General features: G+C 41.0%; 1 protein-coding gene across 3 annotated transcripts in view; it reads right to left on the bottom strand.

Moving 5' to 3' along the window:
- Positions 1 to 20,406, bottom strand: part of USP3 (ubiquitin specific peptidase 3) — a gene marked incomplete at both ends in the record, with an annotated part of 89,943 nt that extends 69,537 nt beyond the window's left edge. For all 3 annotated transcript variants that reach the window (XM_084239483.1, XM_084239484.1, XM_084239485.1), the window contains one exon: positions 20,316 to 20,406. In XM_084239483.1, the coding sequence (XP_084095609.1) occupies positions 20,316 to 20,406 (91 nt within the window). The remainder of the gene's footprint in view (positions 1 to 20,315) is intronic.
- Positions 20,407 to 20,637: the final 231 nt, after the last annotated feature.

Raw genomic sequence — 20,637 nt, 5'->3', positions numbered from 1 at the left:
GTTAGTGTCAGAATCATTAAATTGTGTATATATAATGTAATATAAATACTTGAGGAAGCAAATACATTATAGAAGACGATGCTGCTCAGATAAAGCATAGAAGCAACTAAATTGTCAAAACCATACTGAAACATACCAAACTCAGGTATTCAGAAAGATTAAATCATGGTTCACAATCTAATTGATCAAAATGCATCTTGCGGGCCTCCCTGGTGGCGCAGCGGTTAAGCGCTGGGTTGCAAAGCTGCCCGCAGCTGCTGCCCGGCCACCAGAGGAGGGTCCCACATGGCGTGCAGACCTCTCCTGCCGCCCGCTGCTCCCCTCAGCAGTGTGCTTCGGTCCTGCTGCCTGCTCTGCTCCCCGCTCTGGCTCTGGTGAATCCTCTCACCCTCCCGCGCTTCTGACTGTACCCAGTGCTTGTATAAATAAATAAACAAATATTTTTAAAAAAAAAAAAGAAAGAAACAGCATTTCTACATTAATAAATAAATAAATTAAATTAAAAATATATAAATTTAAAAAATTAAAAAAAAAAAAATGCATCTTGAGGGGCCTGCCCTGGTGGTGCAGGCAGTTGAGCGCAGCGCTGTGAAGCTGTCCGCAGCCTCTGCAGCGCTGCTTAGATCCTGGGTGGCTGGCGAGATACCCACATGGTGTGGCAGACCTCTCCTGTCTCGCCCACTGCTCCCCTCAGCAGTGTATTTCGTCAGTTTGCCTGTTCTGTTCCCCGCTCTGTCTCCAGTGAATCCTCTCACCCTCCCACACATCTGGCCTGTACCCAGGTTCTTGTATGCATAAACAAATTTTAAAAAATGCATCTTGATGTCTACTTTATTTAGTTCACTACAAATACACTTTCAGTATCACAATGAACGAAAATGTGAAAGTTCACATTAAGACCTTAAGAGTCTACACTCTTAATGTGAATCGGTTTGACTCCAATATCTAATGCAATGGGGTAATAAGCCAAATCATTTAAAAATGCATTTTAATTTCTAACATTTGTTTTAGCAAATAAGTAAATAGGGATATTTCAAATCATACCAGACTTAAGATATGGTAATCATCTTATTTTTTATGGACTTGTAGGTTTAAATTTCTACCCTAAATAATTCTCCTTTACCCACTTTAGTCCCCCCCACCCCACCCCACTGTCTTTGCCTGCTTCTCTTTAAGGGACAATGTTCTTGGCTCTAAAAGGCTAACTTTGACACTGTGTTCCTATCTACTTTTCCAACCTTCTCCCTGTCAGGGCATGCATCAAAACTTGTAACATCTGTAAGCCACATGCAAAAAAAAGAAAGTGGCTTCTCAAGATAACCAGTGATGTGCAAGGAAGATCTAGCCATGCCTAGGCCAAGGGGAATCAGAACTCTAGCACATATGTAATCCACTAGGGTAGGTGGGAGGCTATGCAAGCCAACCGTTTACATGGCTATTTACCAGTGCAGGAGGAGGGCTCCCTTCTACCCCAATGCCCACTTGCTGGAAAAAAAGACTAGATGCCAAAGTCATCAACCACCTGAGAGGGCCAGCAGCATTATCTAGGAATATGAGACCACTCCTATAAGAATCTGTAGTTTATCACAGGCTTCCCTGGTGGCTCAAGGGGTTAAGACACAGCACTATTAAGCTATCCACAGCCACTGCAGCGCGAGTTCAATCCCTGGCCAGGGACATAACCCACATGGTACAGCAGACCTCTCCTATCTCGCCTGCTGCTCCCCTCAGCAGTGTATTTCAATAGATCTGCCTGTTCTGCTCCCCACTCTGTCTCTGGTGAATCCTCTCACCCCCTGCATCGCTGGCCTGCACCCCAGCTCTTGTATGCATAAATAAATCTTTAAAAAAAAAAAAAAGAATCTGTAGTTTATAATACCATTATTGCTCTGAGGCCTATTACAGCAAAGAGATGCCCAAATTCGTATTTCTATTCACACAACTATCTTGTCTTACTGCTGTTCTATAACCCCAGGGAGCAGTCATCAAACAATACAATGCAAAGAAACCTAATGTGAATTAAATTTAAAGAAAGAAGTACCAGAAACACTGGGTTCTGAGCACTCAGGTGGCAAAACAGCATTCATTGATGAGTATATACAAGGAACAGTCAATTGCTTAATGTGAACCTAGACCCAGAATGTAAGATTAGCTACTACTTAACTTTAAAAAGTTCCCAAGGCCACTCTGGCTCTCTGATTTCAAGGTCTGTCAGACAGAAATATAACTACAATTAAGTATTTCAGTTCAGTCTTGAATACATTTGTAAGACAACAGGAAGTGAGAAGATAGAAGCAAGCAAATGGCTTAAAAATTATAAAATCACATATACATTACTGTTCACACAATTAAAAAGTTAAAACTGTTAATCTTCCCTGAAGATACCCATTAATGTGAAAGTATATTTGGCACAAGACAATTAACAGCAGCACTATTTGTAACTGCAAATACTGGAAACAACCTAAATGCCAAAACACAGAAGAATGGTTTAATTTACTGGGACAAATCCACAAATGGATTACTATAAAGCTGTTATAATGATGATGTTGATGATGATTATAGTAACAGAGAAAGAAGAGGAAAATTTCCATGAACATGGAGTGTTATCCAGAATATACTGTTAAATAAAAAAAGCAAAATCTAAAGAATATATTTAGTTTGCTAACCTTCTGTGGAAGGGGGGAGGGTGAATAATAAAACTCAAGTATCTGCTTACTCTTACAAAAGAAACATAGGAAGTCAGAATACTTAATTGTCTACAAGGGATAGGAAGGAATGACTGGAAGGATCAGGTAGTGACTCTTTTGGTATCGTTTTTTATATAGTTTTAAGTTTGGAATCATGATAATGTTTTATATACCCAAAAAAATAAGACCAGGAAGGATGAGGTAAAAAAATACCCATTTATTATGAGGTAAATAATGGTTTTGTTTCACATGCTGGTCTACATTTTAAACATGATGTATATACAGTGCCTGCGGAGCAGCAGAACATCCACAGAAACTGCCTCTGTCCCACCTTCCCTGAGGATTAGGAGCACCCAGTACCACCCCTGCCACAATGCCTTCTGTGGCATAGTGGTCAGGAGAGGGGCTTCTCACCTGATGTTGGATGCCCTTGCTCCCACTGCCAAGCCATGGAGGGCAGGCCTTGCACCAGGAACATCCATCCATGCAGCTTCTTTTGGCCTTGAAACTGAGCCCAGGGGACCCTAACCTCTTGTTCCCTCTTTTCTCAGGTTATAAGGGAAGAAAGTAGAGGCAGCAGGTCCCTCTGTTAAAAAGAGGGACAAGAAGGTGGCAGGTAGGACCAGGGCCCCCCCATCCTCCGTGATGAGCATCTGCCCCAGGCAAGATGGGCTCTGTCGCCACCTCCTGCTGCTGCAGACTTGGGTTCAAGTTTGGCAGAGGTGGAGTTACTGGGGCTATGAAATAAAATACTCCTCCCACCGAATCAATCAATCGTTCATAAACAAATGAACCTGTCCAAAAAAATAATGCAAGTATTAAAAGAGGCAGTGAAACAACTTAAATTACTTTTTTTTTTGACCAGGGAGTGTGCAAACACAGGTCCCTCCTCACCACAAATTATGCAGTTGAGTTTCCCACAATTGGGGAAATCACAGGGGTCAGCACACCGGGACTGCAATGAGAGACTCCTCATTGGAGTCATTGGTAGGAGAGACTCCTACCCCAGGAAAACCACCTTCATGATCATGGTGTCTCCCCTGCCAGCTAAGTATTTAAATAACTTTGGAAGGTAATACTTTCTAAATTGTCAGTATACAGACAAAAAGAAGTGCCAACAAATAATGAACTCTAGCTATAAGGGGTTTTCTTTGCAATGATATGGGTTAGCAGTTCTGGAACTATTTTGATTATAGAATTGAGCAAATAAGTACATACTTTGAGGATAATGGGAACCAGATTTTCACTATTAAAGAATGACATTACAAATACAGAAAGGGACAAGATTAGTCCTATTGCGTTGAAATGCAATTGTAGGTATCAATATGAACACATGGCTATACATATGTAGATATGACATATTTCTTTGCTCTCATCTGCGAAGAGATCTTAGTTTGTAAACATTATTCCCACCAAAAGGAATCAGGACTACTTAGAGAAATGGCTTATTCCAAGGTTGGAGCAGCTGAGTACAACATGAGCCCAGCACATCTTGCTGTGCCATAAAGTAAAAAAAGGGTTCAATGAACTATAGGCACATGTCAACATTATGACTTAAGGAGGCTCCCACCAAACGCAACTAAGAAAATCCATAGGTCAAAATAAATAGTAATAACAGAATGTCACAGAATAAAATAAAAATCTCCGTCCACATTAATAAATACAAGAACAAGTGTGTATGTGGGGAGGGGCATGCTTCCTAATACCAACTGACATATTTCATCTTTACAAGAATATGTGTTAGAAAATCAGCATCTCACAACCATCTGAGTAATACCTGATTTCAGTCAAGAATCATCATAGATGTTAAATTATTGGGTGAAATTTAGTGAGAAACAGGATATAATTACATATGAAAGAGAGTGTGTGTGTGTGTGTGTGTGTGTGTGTAAAATCTCAAAGTATCTCCCACAAATAATAACAAAGGGGAGAACAGTAACTTTACAGTGCATTAACCAAGCAAACATTACCTTAATAAAATAATCAAAGTTAACGGCAACAAAAATGAGACAGATCAGTATTATGTGCCTTGACCTGATGCCCTGAAAAGACATAACTATATTATTTCTGTAGTATTCCTACCAAAATAAAATGATGAGGAAACATCAGAAAAACTCAACTTGAGTATAGTCTATAAAATAACTGGTCTGGATGCCTCAAAAATCCCAAGATATGAAGGACAAACACTGAGGAATTATTCCAGATTAAAGGACACTAAAAAGTTATGACAACAATGTGGCTGGGGGACAGAAAAGGAAAATAGCTGTGCAGGATTTTATTGGGACAACTGGAGAAATATGAATATGGAATGTACACTAGATAATACTGTATAATCAGTATTAAATATCCTGATTTTGACCAATATCATGTGCTTACTGAAAAGAAAGTGCTTGCTCCTGGTGGGGGTCAGTGGGAGGAGCACTAAAGTGCTTACGGATAAGTAGCATTTATGTCTGTAAATTAATTAGTGGGGAAAAAATTATAAACAGAGTACATCCAAAAATGATAAAGCAAATGAGGTAAAAATGTTAACGACTGGTGAATGTAGGTAAAGAATACATGGGAATGCTACCATTCTTAGCAATGTTTAAGTGTGAAATTATACCAAATTAAAATTTAAAAAAATTTTATTCTTTACTTCCAATTAAGAACATGTTTTTTGGGCCTTCCTGGTGGGAAAAAGGGTTAAGTCTCAGCACTATATCAAGCTATCCACAGCCACTGCAGCACAAGTTCGATCCCTAGCCACAGAGCTACCCACATAGCGCAGCAAACCTCTCCTGTCTCACCCACTGCTCCCCTCAACAGTGTATTTCATATTTCAGTCAATCTCCCTGTTCTGCTCCTCATTCTGTCTGATGAATACTCTCACCGCCCTCCCCACAGCCCCACACACACACCTTTGGCCTACACCCCAGATCTTATATGCATAAATAATTAAAATAATTCTTAAAAAAAGATGTTTTTTATAAAACTAAAATACAAGGAAAAAGGTTAAATTATCAATATGCAGAGCCAAGAGTCCTATAAACTTGGCATTAACTTCTCTTAGCTGATGAACTAAATACAAGCCAGTAAAATGTTACAGCATACTAACTACAGAAGTGCAAATAACCTGACAACTGTGCAAATAACCTGACAACTATGTTTCTTTTACATATCCAAAGTCTGGCTGGTGATTTAGCTTCCCAAGCAGAGTCAAACCCTTTGGCTTACTTACCTATTGTAGCTTTCTGCTAACACTGATAGTAACAATATTTTGCTCTGTTCATCTTAAAGAGAGTAATGCAAATTTCAGTTTTAGTGATTTAACTTTCTGAAGAGCTTGTAAGATTCATTTATGATAGGGCAAAACTGGATTTAAAATATTGGGTTTTGGGGGCCTCCCTGGTGGCGCAAGGGGTTAAGCACCACACTATGAAGCAATCCGCAGTCTGGTAAGCACAAGTTCGATCCCTGGCTGGCCAGGGAGCAACCCACATGGTGAAGCAGACCTCTCCTGTCTCCTCCGCCACTCCCCTCAGCAGTGTGTTTCAGTCAGTTTGTCTGTTCTGTTCCCTGCTCTGTCTCTGGTGGGTCCACTCACCTCCTGCATCTCTGGCCTGTGCCCCAGCTCTTGTATGCATAAATAAATCTTTTTTTTTTTTTTTTTTTTTTGGTGTGGCACCCTCGCCCAGCCGGGGAACGAACCGGCGCTGCAGAGGCTGCGGGCAGCCTCGCAGCCCAGTGCTCAACCGCTGCGCCACCAGGGGAGGCCCGCATAAATAAATCTTTAAAAAATAAAATATTGGGTTTTAAAACACACCAAATTAAACATGACATACCAACTTCCCACTTATCTGCTCCCCCTCCAAACACCCCACTAAAATGACAAAAAAGGTATTAAATATACCTTTATATTTAATAAAGGTATTAAATATAACAGATACATAAACCCATAAGGAAAAAGAGATCATGTGAGTCAACCAAAACAGACAAAAGACTTCAAAAGTTTTTGAAAGTCAGGAAGAAGTTAGAGCAGTGACAATCTTCTTAGTGCAAAGGAAACTACAACCTAAATGCCAGCACAGAAGAATGCAGGCCCACAGAGATCCTACGCTCAGGGACAATAGGCACTGAGGACAGAAAGGATAAGAATGGGACTAAAAACAAGGGGTTCAAGGACTGTTAGGACAACTAAATCATGAAACTTTCTATAACCTGATATCAAGCTATCAGTGATCACTTGTGGCAGTTAAAAAATTCTCCATACACACATCTTAAGCGAAGGTGGCTTCCCCCTGGTACTGTCTAGTTATAAACAAGTTCTACCCATTTACAGAACTTATCAGTGCCTCACTCTTATCTGAAGAGACAGATAAAACAGATCCTTGAAGAAAGCCTCTAACTGGATGACTTCACTCATATGTGGACTATAAAGGAACAAAGCAAAGGAACAGAGAAATCCATCCCTTGGAATCTTTTTTTTTTTTTGGTGGGACCCTCGCCTGCAGCCGGGGAATGAACCAGCGCTGCAGAGGCTGCGGGCAGCCTCACAGCCCAGGGCTCAACCCCTGCACCACCAGGGCAGGCCCAGAATCTTTTTTTTTTTTTTTTAACCCTTGGAATATGATTGCAGACTTAATGCTACCAGATGGGGAGTGAGATAAGGGGTAGGAATAGAGGGGAGCAGGGAGCCCAATGGACTATGGTGGAAAATTATTGGTGCTTTGGTGGTGTACATGGTATGGAAATACACATTTGAAGAGGTTATAAACCTATATCCCTAAAATATAAATATTGTTGTAAATCAAAAACTAAAAGTTAGGAAAAAAGAACACCCCTACTCTCACTCATTTTAAAAGAGGAATTTAGAGGAAATAAATGCAAGGAAGACAGAAAAATTTCAAAACAAGCTCTATAAAACCCTGGGCTAATAACAGAAGATTCCGCAACAGGATATATGAAAAAGCAATGATGAGGAGAAGTTCTTAATTAAAAACATGATGCTCAAAATTCAAAAGAGGGGATGGGGGGGAAAAGTCAGGGCAGTATCTCAAGAACTAGAACCAAAAGGCAAATAAATAAAAAGGTAAGAAAATTACAGGTTATATTCAGGAAGCCAAACATTCAATGAAAAACAGTTCCAGAAAGAAAAGAACACAAGCAGGAGATGTAAGTATGGGAGGAGTGTGCTATAAAAGGCACAGATGGAAGGGCTCCATGAGCACCCATTATAGTAAAAGAAAAACTATCCATGCCCAGAGATTTCATTTTGAAATTTCAGAACCAAGGATAAAAAGATTATCCTAAGAACTTCCAAGAAAAAGAATAAAAAGATACATATGAAGGAACAGATATCAGAAAGGGATTAAATTTCTCAACAGCAACACTGGGAGCCTAAACACAAAGGGACAGTATTTTCACAATTCTAAGAGATAAATTTTTTCTAATATTTTCTACTCAGACAAGCAATCAAGTAAGTGATTAGAATAAAAACACTAGGCTTGAAGGAGGTTAAAATTTCTTGACCTGTGAAAGGGAGCTAGATGATGTACTCCAGTGAAACAGTCTAATAAATCAAGAAAGAGAAAAACAGAGAACCCAGGAACAAGAGAACAGCAAAGAAATCATAGGATAAAAACTGTCCAGTAGGCCTAGAGAACAATTAGTTCAAAGGGAAGCAAGGGAAAAGGTCTTTTAGGTCTTTAGGTCTTCAGGAAAAAAAAAGTACTAAGAGATTATCTACCTGGCTAAGCACTTGGAAAATAATATTCATAACATTTAAGTTTATAGGTACATCTGGGAGAAAATGTCTAGAAGCTACACTAAACAATTTTTAGAGGAATTTATTAACTCATGGTAAAATCAAATGTTCAACAACAAAAAAAAGTAATCCCCATAATTAACCCAAATATGTGATCTAATTATATTGGGAAATAGAGTCAGAGAGGCGGCTAGTACAAACGCTAACATTCTCGTTTACAGTAGTAAGATGTCAAGAGACCATACCCAAAAATGGTAATTAAGAAATAACAGCTTATTGGGCCTCCCTGGTGGTGCAGGAGTTAAAGACCCAGAGCTATCAAGCTACCCCCAGCCACTGCAGCAGGAGTTCTGATTCCCAGCCAGCCAGGGAGTTAACTCACATGGCACAGACCTTTCCTGTCCAGCCCACTGCTCCCCTCAGCAGTGTATTTTGGTAGATCTGCCTGTTCTGCTCCACACTCTGTCTCCAGTGAATCCTCTTACACCCCCCTCCCCCAGCTCTGGCCTACACCCCAGTTCTTGTATGTATAAATAAATAAATCTTTTTTAAAAAAACATACTTAGAAGTATGCAGGTAAAGTTAAATATGGGAGAAAGCCAAATAGAACTTAAAAGGGATGTGTGTGGATAGTACCACTGAGAGTGGAGGGGAGGGAACTGCTTTTCTATTAAATCTTTTTTACTGTGAGTGAACTGGGTTTACGTCAAAAAGTTAATCTTTAAGCAGTAAAAAGGGGTTTTAAAAAGGTAAATTAATGTAACAGTCATATCAATGCAAAAGTATGTCTAAAATCTATTACACAGCATAAAAATTACAGTATCACTTTATCATTTGGGGCCAGACACAATATGGTTCCCTATATACTGCAAGGCTAATTTGCAGGCCTGATGATGTGTCCTCTATTAGAAAATGCAATTTTTTTTAAATAATAAATTTTATTTTTATATTCCCCATACAATTGCAACCTCCCCCATTCTGACCCCAATCCCTCCCCTCCCGCCACCCACCCCCACAAAAGTGTCTCTGGTTCATAGTTTTTTGTTGATTTTGATTTTCACTTTCTTATAGTTATTCATTAGAAAATGCAATTTCAAAGCTCGCCAAAATTTGTCATCTATATGTTAACAGATCCAGATACCTACAGAGCCAGAAAAAACAGGGCATCTGGTCCTGCTGAATCCCCAGCCAGAGGCAAATTCTAATCTGCAAGGCTGGCCCCCTCACTACCTCATTTCACTCTATTTTGAAATGGATTTATGAAATCAGATTTCAACAACAAATGAAAACAATGTATGTGAAACTACTTGTTCTCAAAAAACATAATGCACCACACCAATTTGTTATTATTCTTTCCCTTCAAATTCAGCACTACTTTGATGAAAAACACACCCAGTGAAGTTATTATGCTGTATCTACTCTACCAGTATTCAGTCATATATTGGAACTGTGCCCCTACTTTCAAATGAAGGCAAAAGATAATGGGGAAAAGGACCAAAATTACTAAAGCCAAGACATTACTAAATCATCGTCAAAATGGGTAGCCATTGCCTTTGGAAGACCAAATACAAATAACTACAGAAAAATTAACATTTATACTGTTTCAAAAGTAACTTCCCCGTGAACCTAATTATATGGAGAATGAACACAAAAGCTGTGAATCACCTAAGAAAAACTGTGACATCCAGTATTTCCATTTATTTAAAATAGCAAGATCTGATGCAATTTCACTCATCTACCAACAACCTGAGTAAATGAATCCATGGTTAACAGCAGTGGGATCTTCAAAAGAAATGAATCAAGTCTTAAGTATAAATGCCACACAGTTATTATTTTCAAACAACAGCAAGTGTAAGAAAAGAGTCAAATATATCTATTAATTCATATGTAGATACTTAAAGGAAGTACCCCTCCTTTAAATAGAGGGGCTGAAGGACCTCTTACTATGAAAGACTGCTCAGAAAACAATAGGTTTAATATCTGTATTGTACAATTTTCTTCCTAATTTGTGTGGTTATATAATAAAGGTAAATATTAAGCACAAAGTGGGGAAAATTCCCACACTTGTATGAACTATGGTGCTAGGAAACTTGTAATACCTTTAAAATCAATGGGAATTTATTCCCCTAAGATTTATTTTATATATACAAGAGCTGGGATGTAGGCCAGAGGTGGCGGGAATGGGGGTGGGGGGAGGATTCACCAGAGACAGAATGGGGAGCAGAACAGCAGGTCTGGGCCTCCCTGGTGGCACAGCGGGTTGAGCACAGCACTGTGAAGCAATCCACAGCCTCTGCAGCACGAGTTCGATCCTGGCCAGCCAGGGAGATACCCAAATGGCGTTGCAGACCTCTCCTGTCTCACCTACTGCTCCCCTCAGCAGCGCTTTCTGTCGCCTGCCTGTTCTGCTCCCCACTGTCTCCGGTGAATCCTCTCACCCTTCCACGCCTCTGGCCTGTACCCCAGCTCTTGTATAAATAAATCTTAAAAAAAAAAAAAAAGAAACAACAGCAGATGTACTGAAATATACTGCTAAGGAGAGCAGCAGGCAAGACAGGAGAGGTCTGCTGCACCTTGTGGGTCAGCTCCCTGGCCAGGGATTGAACTCATGCCCCAGTGGCTGGATAGACTGACAGTGCTGAGACTTTAACCCCTGTGCCACCAGGGAGGACTCAGTGGGAATATTTGTGAAGAAACAAAGGGCACATACCTGTACCCTGCTTAAAGGGCTAAATACCCAATATTTCAGAAAATAGGCACCTGCAAACACTGATAGCTATCCTAATTATTTAACAAAAATATCGTTTGAATTTTTTTTTCTACAACCAATAGGCACAATTTAAAAACCTGACCCAATATGTCCCCAAAACTCTTAATAATTCAAAGGGAAAAAATGATAAAAGTCTTAAGAAGTATTTGTAAATTAGGCTCTGCAAAGACTATACACAAAATACCTGAAATAACTAAAATGAACCTGATGTAGTTAAGCTCTCAGAATTAAATTCACATGCGATGAGTGTTGCGCTCTGGCAACTACTTCATACACATAAGGGAAAGCTTGAGTCCTTTGATGCTGCAGAGCAATTTCTCCAATGTTCACATATTTCACTATTAACATTCAAAATAAATCAGATGGAAATTAGAATTACTCTCAAGTCAAAAGATATTTTACTGTGTTTGGGCCTCTCTAGTGGTGCAGGGGTTAAAGTCTCAGCGCTATCAAGCACTCTGGCACCAGTTCCATCCCTTGCCAGGGAGCCAACCCACATGGCACAGCAGACCTCTCCTGTCTCACCTGTTGCTCCCCTCAGCAGTGTATTTCAGTAGATCTGCCTGTTCTGCTCCCCACTGTCTTTTGTGAATCCTCTCCCCCCACCCCATTCCTCTGGCCTGTAACCCAGTTCTTGTATGCATAAATAAAGAATAAATCTTTTTTTAAAAAGATAATTTACTGTGTTACACTTTAAAAAAAATCACTCAATGTTAGCTCTAAGTCTTTAAGTTATATAGTTCATATTCCTTAATGTCTAGGATATTGCTACATTTCTGTAACATATTATCTATCAATTATCCCAGGAAAACATCCTACTGAAAAAGTATTTCCTACAAATTTCAGCACCATCCTCAAAAACATTCATCAAAATATTACCATCCTGGGCCTCCCTGGTGGCGCAAGGGGTTGGACGCTGTACTGTGAAGCAATTTGTGGCCTCTGCCCAGCCAGCCAGGGAGCAACCCACACGGCCCTGCAGACCTCTACTGACTCACCCGCTGCTCCCCTCAGCAGTGTGTTGCGGTCAGTCTGCCTGTTCTGTTCCCTGCTCTGTCTCTACTGAATCCTTCTGCCACCGTGCCCCTCCACAACCCCCCCCCCCAGCATCTCTGGCCTGTACCACAGCTCTTATGTGCATAAATAAATAAATCTTAAAAAAAAAAATTACCATCCTGATATTGTGCAACAAATGTTCAAAAGAAAGAGACAATAATCTATTACGTTAAAAAAGAATACCTGGGGGCCTCCCCGGTGGCGCAGCAGTTGAGCGCTGGGTTGCGAAGCTGCCCACAGCCTCTGCAGCGCCGGCTCGATCCCCGGCTGCTCCCCGGCCACTGGAGGAGGGTCCCACTTGGCACGCAGACCTCTCCTGCTGCCCGCTGCTCCCCTCAGCAGTGTACTTCGGTCCTTCTGCCTGCTCTGCTCCCTGCTCTGGCTCTGGTGAATTCTCTCGCCCTCCCGCGCTTCTGACTGTACCCAGTGCTTGTATAAATAAATAAATAAATAAATCTTTAAAAAAAAAAAAAGAATACCTGGGCATGTCCAGTAAGGACAAAGACTTAAGCTAAAACTGTAAGTGTATTGTCTTATGATCAGTTAAATTAAATCTGCAGGAATATAACTATTAATTGGTAGCCTGTTCTTTCTGATGACAAGATAGTACAAGAACAGTCCATAAAAATTAAGAGTATTCAGGGTGGGTCAAGGATAAATAAACAAGCAGATTTCTACAAGACAGTCATACCCAGCTAGAACAAAGAAAATATATCAGGACAGAACATCTACTCAAAATAGAAAACAGCCCATTGATAGAGCTATCCAATCCCAGAGCAGAGTACAAAGTCTCCAGATAAAATCTAATTTATTATGTTTTCAAAGATACAAATGGCTTCATCTTAAAAATAAATCCTCAATTCCCTCCTCAAAGGGGTCTTATAAGATTTAGCTAGCATGTATACATTATAAAGCAGTTATCTAATACAAACATTTAGACAACTATAAGCTTTACCTTTCAATGTCCAAGTTTAATTTCAACAATTGTTTTCAAAATCCAAAATTGCCTTTCTAAGCTCATCTGCATTTCATTCATCTGGAAACAGCACACATATGCCTTTTTTTTTTCCCAGTGCATCTTAAGAGAGGGAAAACTGCTTTAAGCTTTGCAGTCTAAAGACTATAATTAACTCTTACAAGAAAGGCAACTGGAAAATCTTAGAATATAACTAAGTGGAATCAACAAAGTGGAGTGCCAAAAAGCAAAGAGTCAAATAACCTCTGAGTTGCCAAAGGCAAAAGCAAAATTCTGCGTCTTTCAGGAATTCTGTCCCTCTTCCACTCCACAACAAGCCACCTCCAAGAAAAATCTCTTCAATAATAAACAAAATGAAAAAATGGGAAAGGGCAACAACAGAAGCACATCAAAATATAAATAAATAAAAAGTTGTTGCATTTTTTTTTCAGTTATGTTGGTTTACCAGATCTGAACTAAAGTAATATGAATTTCAGCCTACAAAAAAAAAATTAGATGTGAACTGTAACAAAGTTAAGACATTCAAAACAATTGTTTTCTTCTAACTGTATTACCAATCTTGTTCCAACTTGCCTGCACTTTAATCAATAAACAAGGGAAGGAAGAGTCGATCAAACACAATTTTAAAATAAATCACTTCATTTTCAAAACGTGGAATTTAAAACATATTTTCATGCCAAAAATCTTCAAAGGAATTATTTCAAGTTTTCCAAACACTTTAAATCCTTTAAATTTTCAAGCATTAAGTTACTGGATGACAAAAAAAAAAAAAAAAAAAAGACCCGCTTTTTAAACAGCAAGCTGAAAGTATCGTTTGAATGGTATTTGAGTTTAAGCTTTGGCCTATCTCTAATACCCTCAAGCATCTTGAGCAACTCTCTTAAGCTTTGTCTCAGTTTCACAATCTATAAAACAGGAAAAACTACAAGGATGGGTAGTTAATTAAATTAGTCAGGATTAAATGCTAGCAAACTACTTTGAAGTTACTTGATGTTCTCAGTTCTCCTCCTACTCAGTAAAACTAATAGATGAGAAAACATCTGGAATTGCTACAGGTACTAACATCTGCACTCACACCAGTTAAAAGATGATCTCTATGTACAAGTTTCTAAGCCAAAGTTCATTTAGCAATCCCAAAAGATTTCAAGAGACAATTGCAATGAACAATTTTTAGGTAAATTTCATCTGTATAAAAGATACCCACTCTTAACTACATTCTCAAAAATCACTACTACAAATCTAAGAGCATCTTGAGAGGTCTTTGGCACAAAATATATCTAGGTGAGATGAACAAGCTGTTACTGTCCTTAATGCTATTCTCAGCATTCTGAACTGTCAATCAAGGTAAGCTTCATCACAAATACACCCTCCAAAAAGTACTAGCCCCTGCCGTGAATATCAAACTACTTCCTTCTAAGCCATCTGTCCAGGAAAGCTCTATTAAAACACTTAGAATACAGTTGCTCTCATGTCTAAAGGAGCTGTGAATAAACATGAAATATTAAAATAAGTTAAACTGTACCTATTTTCCATTTCAAAGACTGATACAAGCCTAATACAAGGCCATGGCTGAACACAAAACTCATAAGTTACAGAGGCAGGTAAGTCAGAAACTCCAGGTTAATAAAAGACTAATTTTTTAAAAGTAAGGAAAATATATAAAATAGCTCAAAAAGAAAAAAGCAAAGCAGGTTAGGGGAGAATACACACGTAATTTACTACCTGTGGGAAAAGGAACTCAATTAAAATTCAAAAGTGGAATTTAAATACTCATTGAGCTACAAATTGCTCTTCTGCTTACTGAGCTACAAGCACTATAAAATGTATTTCTAAATCTAGTTTGAATAATTCAAAATTAATCTATTATATTCCAGTAAAGAAGGAAATTGCATGAATTTCAAGGAGGGAAAAGGATGTTATAAGAGCCTACAGCTAATTCTGTAAAAGCAAACAATGAGGAGAAGGAATTATTTTGAGAATAAACTAATAATGGGAAACCAAAACAGAGTTCAAATTCTCCTCTCAACCTTACCCTTTCTCCTGCTAGGCTGTGAAGAATATACTACTACATGAGGAATACCACTTGAAAAAATAACTTCTGATCAGCGTCTCAAAAACTCACAACAGCAAAATGTCAGGCTCACTCCCTAGACTGCAACCTCTTGAAACAAATACGTGGAACACACTGTGAATTCCAGCTTTTCCACATCTACTACCAATTATTCAAAGACTGGAAATATGCTAAGATTGCTTTAAAGTTGGGAAGTGGGGGTGGAAAAGAATACAACCAGAAAGTCTAGAAAAACAATTATACTTGACTTAAACATTACCAATTCTTAAAAAATCCTCATAAAGATATATAAAATTCAAATGTTAATCTTCAGAATTAATTTGAAAAAAGTATCATCTGTCCACTGATTTTTGGCTGCTCGATCACATTACTAAAATGTCCACTTGCCCTCTATAAACACAACATGTGAAAAGAATACAAATTCATTATGGTAACAACACTGCAGATGACCATTTGCTCACAAACCAGAGTTTACAAACCAAAATACTGAGAGTGAGGACTGGTGAAAGCACTGGGAAGGAGGAGTAGGCAAAGAGGGAATTTAGCATTTATTTTCAACATGAAATTAAACACCATCCCAGACACAATCTAAATGGAAGAAAGTTCATCAAGCAAATATTTACTGAGAATCTTAAATGCTAAGCACCTCATAAATATTTGAGTGTTACTAAAAAGGCAGTAAGTGCATTTGACCTAACGACGGAAAAAATTGACTGATCCTACCTACAAATTTTACTCTATATGGTGTACAAGAATCTTCTTTAGATATCTGTGATGAGAGAAATAGGACACAAAATAAACCAGTACTCCTTCACGATGATTTCTCACCTTTACCACAAACTATCGCATATTACAAACTTATTACTACCGGTAAGGAAATCAATTAGTCAATGGATCTTAAAAAAAAAAAAACCCAAAAGTTTGTCTTCAATATGCACCCAAAATTGCAGACCATGTACTTAATCTACACTTACTTTTCTTGAGTAATGTGAGAGCAAGTGTGTACTGGAAACTTAAAGAGGCATTCTCAACTCTTTGAAGAATTAATCAGGGAAAAATGCGTATGCTATTAAAATATCTCAAATTTAACTGGCTAGTTAACTCAAACTCCTGAAGTCCAAAGGCTTGGTCTTTGCCTTTCCTTAGTTATTAAAACAGTTGTGTTTAAGGTATATTTTTAAACAATTTCTGTTTTTCCCCCTGTATTTTGCCACTGGTTCAAACAACAATTTTAACCATAAAAATAAAGAAATACTCAAGCTTCCAGCTTCTGAAAATAACATCTGGCATGTGCACGTTTTAAGAAGCTTGAGAGAATGTCCTAATTCTTATTTTAAATTTTTTTCATTTAAAACCAGAATGCCGTTAGCAAAGATTAGACATAAATCAGCTTTTACCTTATTAGGAACTTGCTATTCTCAACATTTACCTTAAATCTCAACATGAATTTATCTTCAAACCAGTTAGCTTCCTGTCTCACTCCAACTAGAGTGGAATTTTTTTAAAGCAAACTAAGCTTTAAGAATTGCTCTAATAGTTTAAAGCTAGCTTCTCAAGAGCAGGTGTTTGTAATTGTTACTATTGTTGCAGACCAGTGGGTTCTCAAAGTGTGGTCCTGGTTCCCTCAGAGTTTCCAAGAACTTTGCAGGGGATACTTAAGGTCAAACTATTTTCATAAATAATATCAAGATGTTACTTTTATTGTTTATCCTCATTCTCTCTCAAGCATGAAGTGGAGTTTTCCAGAGACAGCTTGATGTGTGATACCTCAAGAGACTGAATGCAAAAGCAGATATGAAAATCCAGCTGTCTTCTATTAAACTAGGCAACAAAGTTACAAGAATGTAAAAACACCACACTAAATTTTCCTTTTCAAAAGTATATTTTATGTAAACTATTATGTATGTTAATAGCTAATCAATTTATTATTACTTGTAAATAATCTAATATTTACATTTTTGTTTTAATTTCTAGTACAGTAATATATCAACGGATATGTCATACAAAGAAAGGCACCTTGGGGTTCATTTTTAAGAGTGTGTAGAAGGGTCCTGAAAACAAAAAGCTTGAGAACGGCTGTAGTATACAATTATATAACCGAATACACAGTACCTTCCATAGATGCAAAGCTCAAGTTAAAGTATAATTACTTCTTACATCCCTAAATCTTGTTGAGTAATATACCTCCTTGTAAAGCATAATTCAGCACAAAGCTAGTCTGTCCCTAGATCCTATTTAAGGGGCTTTAGATATTTAAGTATTCAGAATGTTTTTATAGAGATGTTCTGGCCTATAATGCCACCTATTACTTGAAAAGTGTATAGGAGTTTCTCAACGTTTTCACAAAAATCACCTTGTAATCCTATGAAGCACATGTGAAGCGTTACTTTTTTTTTTTTTTCCAGAAAATGGAACTGATCGGCAAAGGAAAGAGAACTACTTGTCCAAGGATGTATTGCTAGCTAATAGAGCCAAGGATGTTGGTCTTTTGCAATTTGCTTGGCTGCCTTAAGGCTTTCTCACTGTGGTATAATTGCAAAGCTCCAAAGAAAACAAGGCAAGGGCATTACTTTTATTGTGTCAGTGCCAAAACAGGGATTTTTTCACTCCTTAATAAAAATGTAATCAGACTCAATGCCCAGTCAGAACGTTATTCAACACAGAGGCTACCAGTTTGGGCCCCTAGCGCACACCCCTCCCCACCCCACCCCCAGAAAAAAACTACAAGAGTGTTAGCCATTAACTATCAGAATGCTTAACACTCCCAGATGATGTATTAGTTAAGAACTCACAGATTTACTCATTTAATCACTGAAATAACAGACAGGCAAGAACAAGACTCAGCTCAATACAGTAACACTTGATTATATCAAGGAAAGGATGCCAACAGGTCAAAATGGACGCCCACATAAAAGGGGTTCAATTCACAGAATGTGGACAGAAGGGACAATCTCCAAAAAGTTGGGAAACTAGCTTTATTAGTTTTACAAATCCAAGCACACGACTAGAACCTGGCAAAGCAATGTAAGCTGCAAACTTTGTTGCAAGATGCAAAGATGCCATTCTGCTCCTTGGCCAGAAATCACCCCTCCCTTAAGACCAGACATACTGGCTTGTTCTTGTCGTTGCACCAGTCTCTCTTAGTTATGCTCCACTTTAAGTTCCTTGAGAGAAGCTCAATTTTCTGTACTTCTTTTTCACAGGCAAGAGGTCTCCCTGACTGAAAAAGACGAGACTGACTCACAACACAGTATCTGACTGACTCAGGACAGAGTATCTGCCACGTGCATAAACGCTTCCTTTTTTCAGAGGCATGTGCCCAGTGAGGCCATTTTAAAATTTGATGTGACTTTACCTTGAAAAAGCCGTTAAGTGTGCTAACTTCCATTTGATAGCCTTGTAGCTTACTACAGATGAGCAAGAGCAATTTCATCCTTCCTCATGGGGCAGGCATTTCCTAGTATTTGGTGGTTTTTCCTTTCAAACCTCTTTCGGAAAAAAAAACCATTTAAGTTACAGTTAAAGCGCTACAGCCTACAATGATAACTAAAGCACCACCAACCGGTCTGTAAAGCTTTGAATTTGATATACCTTATTGTTGTTCCACAGTCAACATTCACCGTGGAAGACACAGTCATAGGTAAGAGCTAATTTATACAAATTTATGTAGCGAATAAAAAGATTGCAATAGTGCACTGTAAAAACCAACGAACCGGTTCATCTCTAAAGGCTCCATGGGGGAAAAAAAAATCATCTTTTACAAAGGTAAGCAAAACAGCAAACCTCTGAGAGCTCCAGGAAACCGCAGCTGTATCTATTCCTCATCCTAGAGTACATTTTCCTTTGTGGCGTTACCTATGTTTTTCTCCAAGGACAATAATCACAATTGAAGCAACCTGTCAAAAGTGTTCGGGCGTCCTCGAAAGTATGTTCTCCGCCGCGGCCCAGCATGAGAAATGTCAGACAGCCAACGCGTACCACAGCCCTCTCCCCTCATTCAAATAATCTTAAAATCTCTGAAATGCGCCATTCAAATTTCACGCCACAGCCCGAGCCACGGGTGACCATCTCGGAGCTAATAAACAAAGACTCCGGCGGCGGCGGCCGGGCCCGACCAGGAAGTGAGCGGCGCGGGCGGCCGGCGCGACCCCGAGCGGCCGCGCAGACAATGAGGACGCGCGGGCGCCTCCCGGGAGCCGCGGGGGCCTGACGCCCGGGAACGCGGCGCCTCCCGCACAGCCCGCAGCCGTTCCGCAGCGCGCGACGTCGGGAATCCCAAGGCAATTCCAGAAAAAAAAAATAAATAAATAAAAACCCACCACCGAAAGACAGGCAGGACGAGCTCGGGCCGCCCCTCCAGAGCAGCTGTCGGCTCGGGCTCCCCAGCGCCTCGGCCCGGAGCCTGTTTTCAAACTTCCCCTCCCGGCTGAGGAGACTCCGGCCTGGGCCGCCCGGCGCCTCCCGGGGCTCGCGGCTCCCGCCCGGCGTGGGTCCGGCAGCCGAGTCGCGGGCCGGGCGAGGAAGCCGGGCCGGGCCGGGCCGAGCCGGCGGCGAAGGGCCCCGCGCGCCCCTCGCCACACAAAGCTGGAGCGCGGCGCCCGCCCGTCCCGGCGAGCCGGGGACGCCGCCCGGGCCCCGCGGCACGTGCGGGCTCCGCGGGGCTGGACGCCCGAGCCGGCGCCCCCCGCCCGGCGACACCCGGGAGCGCAGCCCCGGGCGCCGCAGGGCGGGGCGGGCGCGCGGGCCCGGGTCCCCGCCCGCCGCCAGCCCCACGCGCTCGCGGCCTCTCCCCCGCCGGCCGGGCCGTCGGGCCGCGGGAAACAAAGGAGCCGCCGCCGCGCCGCCCGCCCGCCCGCGCGTCTCCCCCGTACCCCGCCCCGGCCCCCCGGGCCCCGCTCGCCCGCGCCCCTCCGGGAGTCCGCGCGCCGGCCGCCCGCGGCTCCTGGACGGCAGGCCCGGCGGAGCCGGGGCCTCGGGTGCACGGCACGGCCGCCCGGGGCCGCACTCACCGCTGCAGCACCAGGACGACGGGGAGCCGTTGGGGAACTTGGCTGAGTCCGGGGCGATGCAGACGCTGGAGCTCAGGTGTGGACACTCCATGGCCGAGAGGAGGGCGGCGAGGAGAGCCGAGGCTCCGGGACGGGGCGAGGTGGGAACCGAGGCACTCTCGAGACTCCGTCTGGGGTAGCTTCTCGCCCGGCGCTCGGCCGACGGCGGCTGCGTCCCGAGCCTTGCGTCAAAGAAAGCAAAGGCTTCCGGGAGCCGGGTTTTCCCGCGCGCCGACTCCAGCAGCCCCGCTCCGGAGAACGTGAAACTCCGGGATCCGGGTTC

This window comes from Talpa europaea, assembly GCF_964194135.1.
Source record: "Talpa europaea genome assembly, chromosome: 8".
Lineage (NCBI taxonomy): Eukaryota > Metazoa > Chordata > Mammalia > Eulipotyphla > Talpidae > Talpa > Talpa europaea.
The sequence above is the reverse complement of the archived record's forward strand: the minus strand, read 5'-3'. Positions and strand labels throughout refer to the sequence as shown.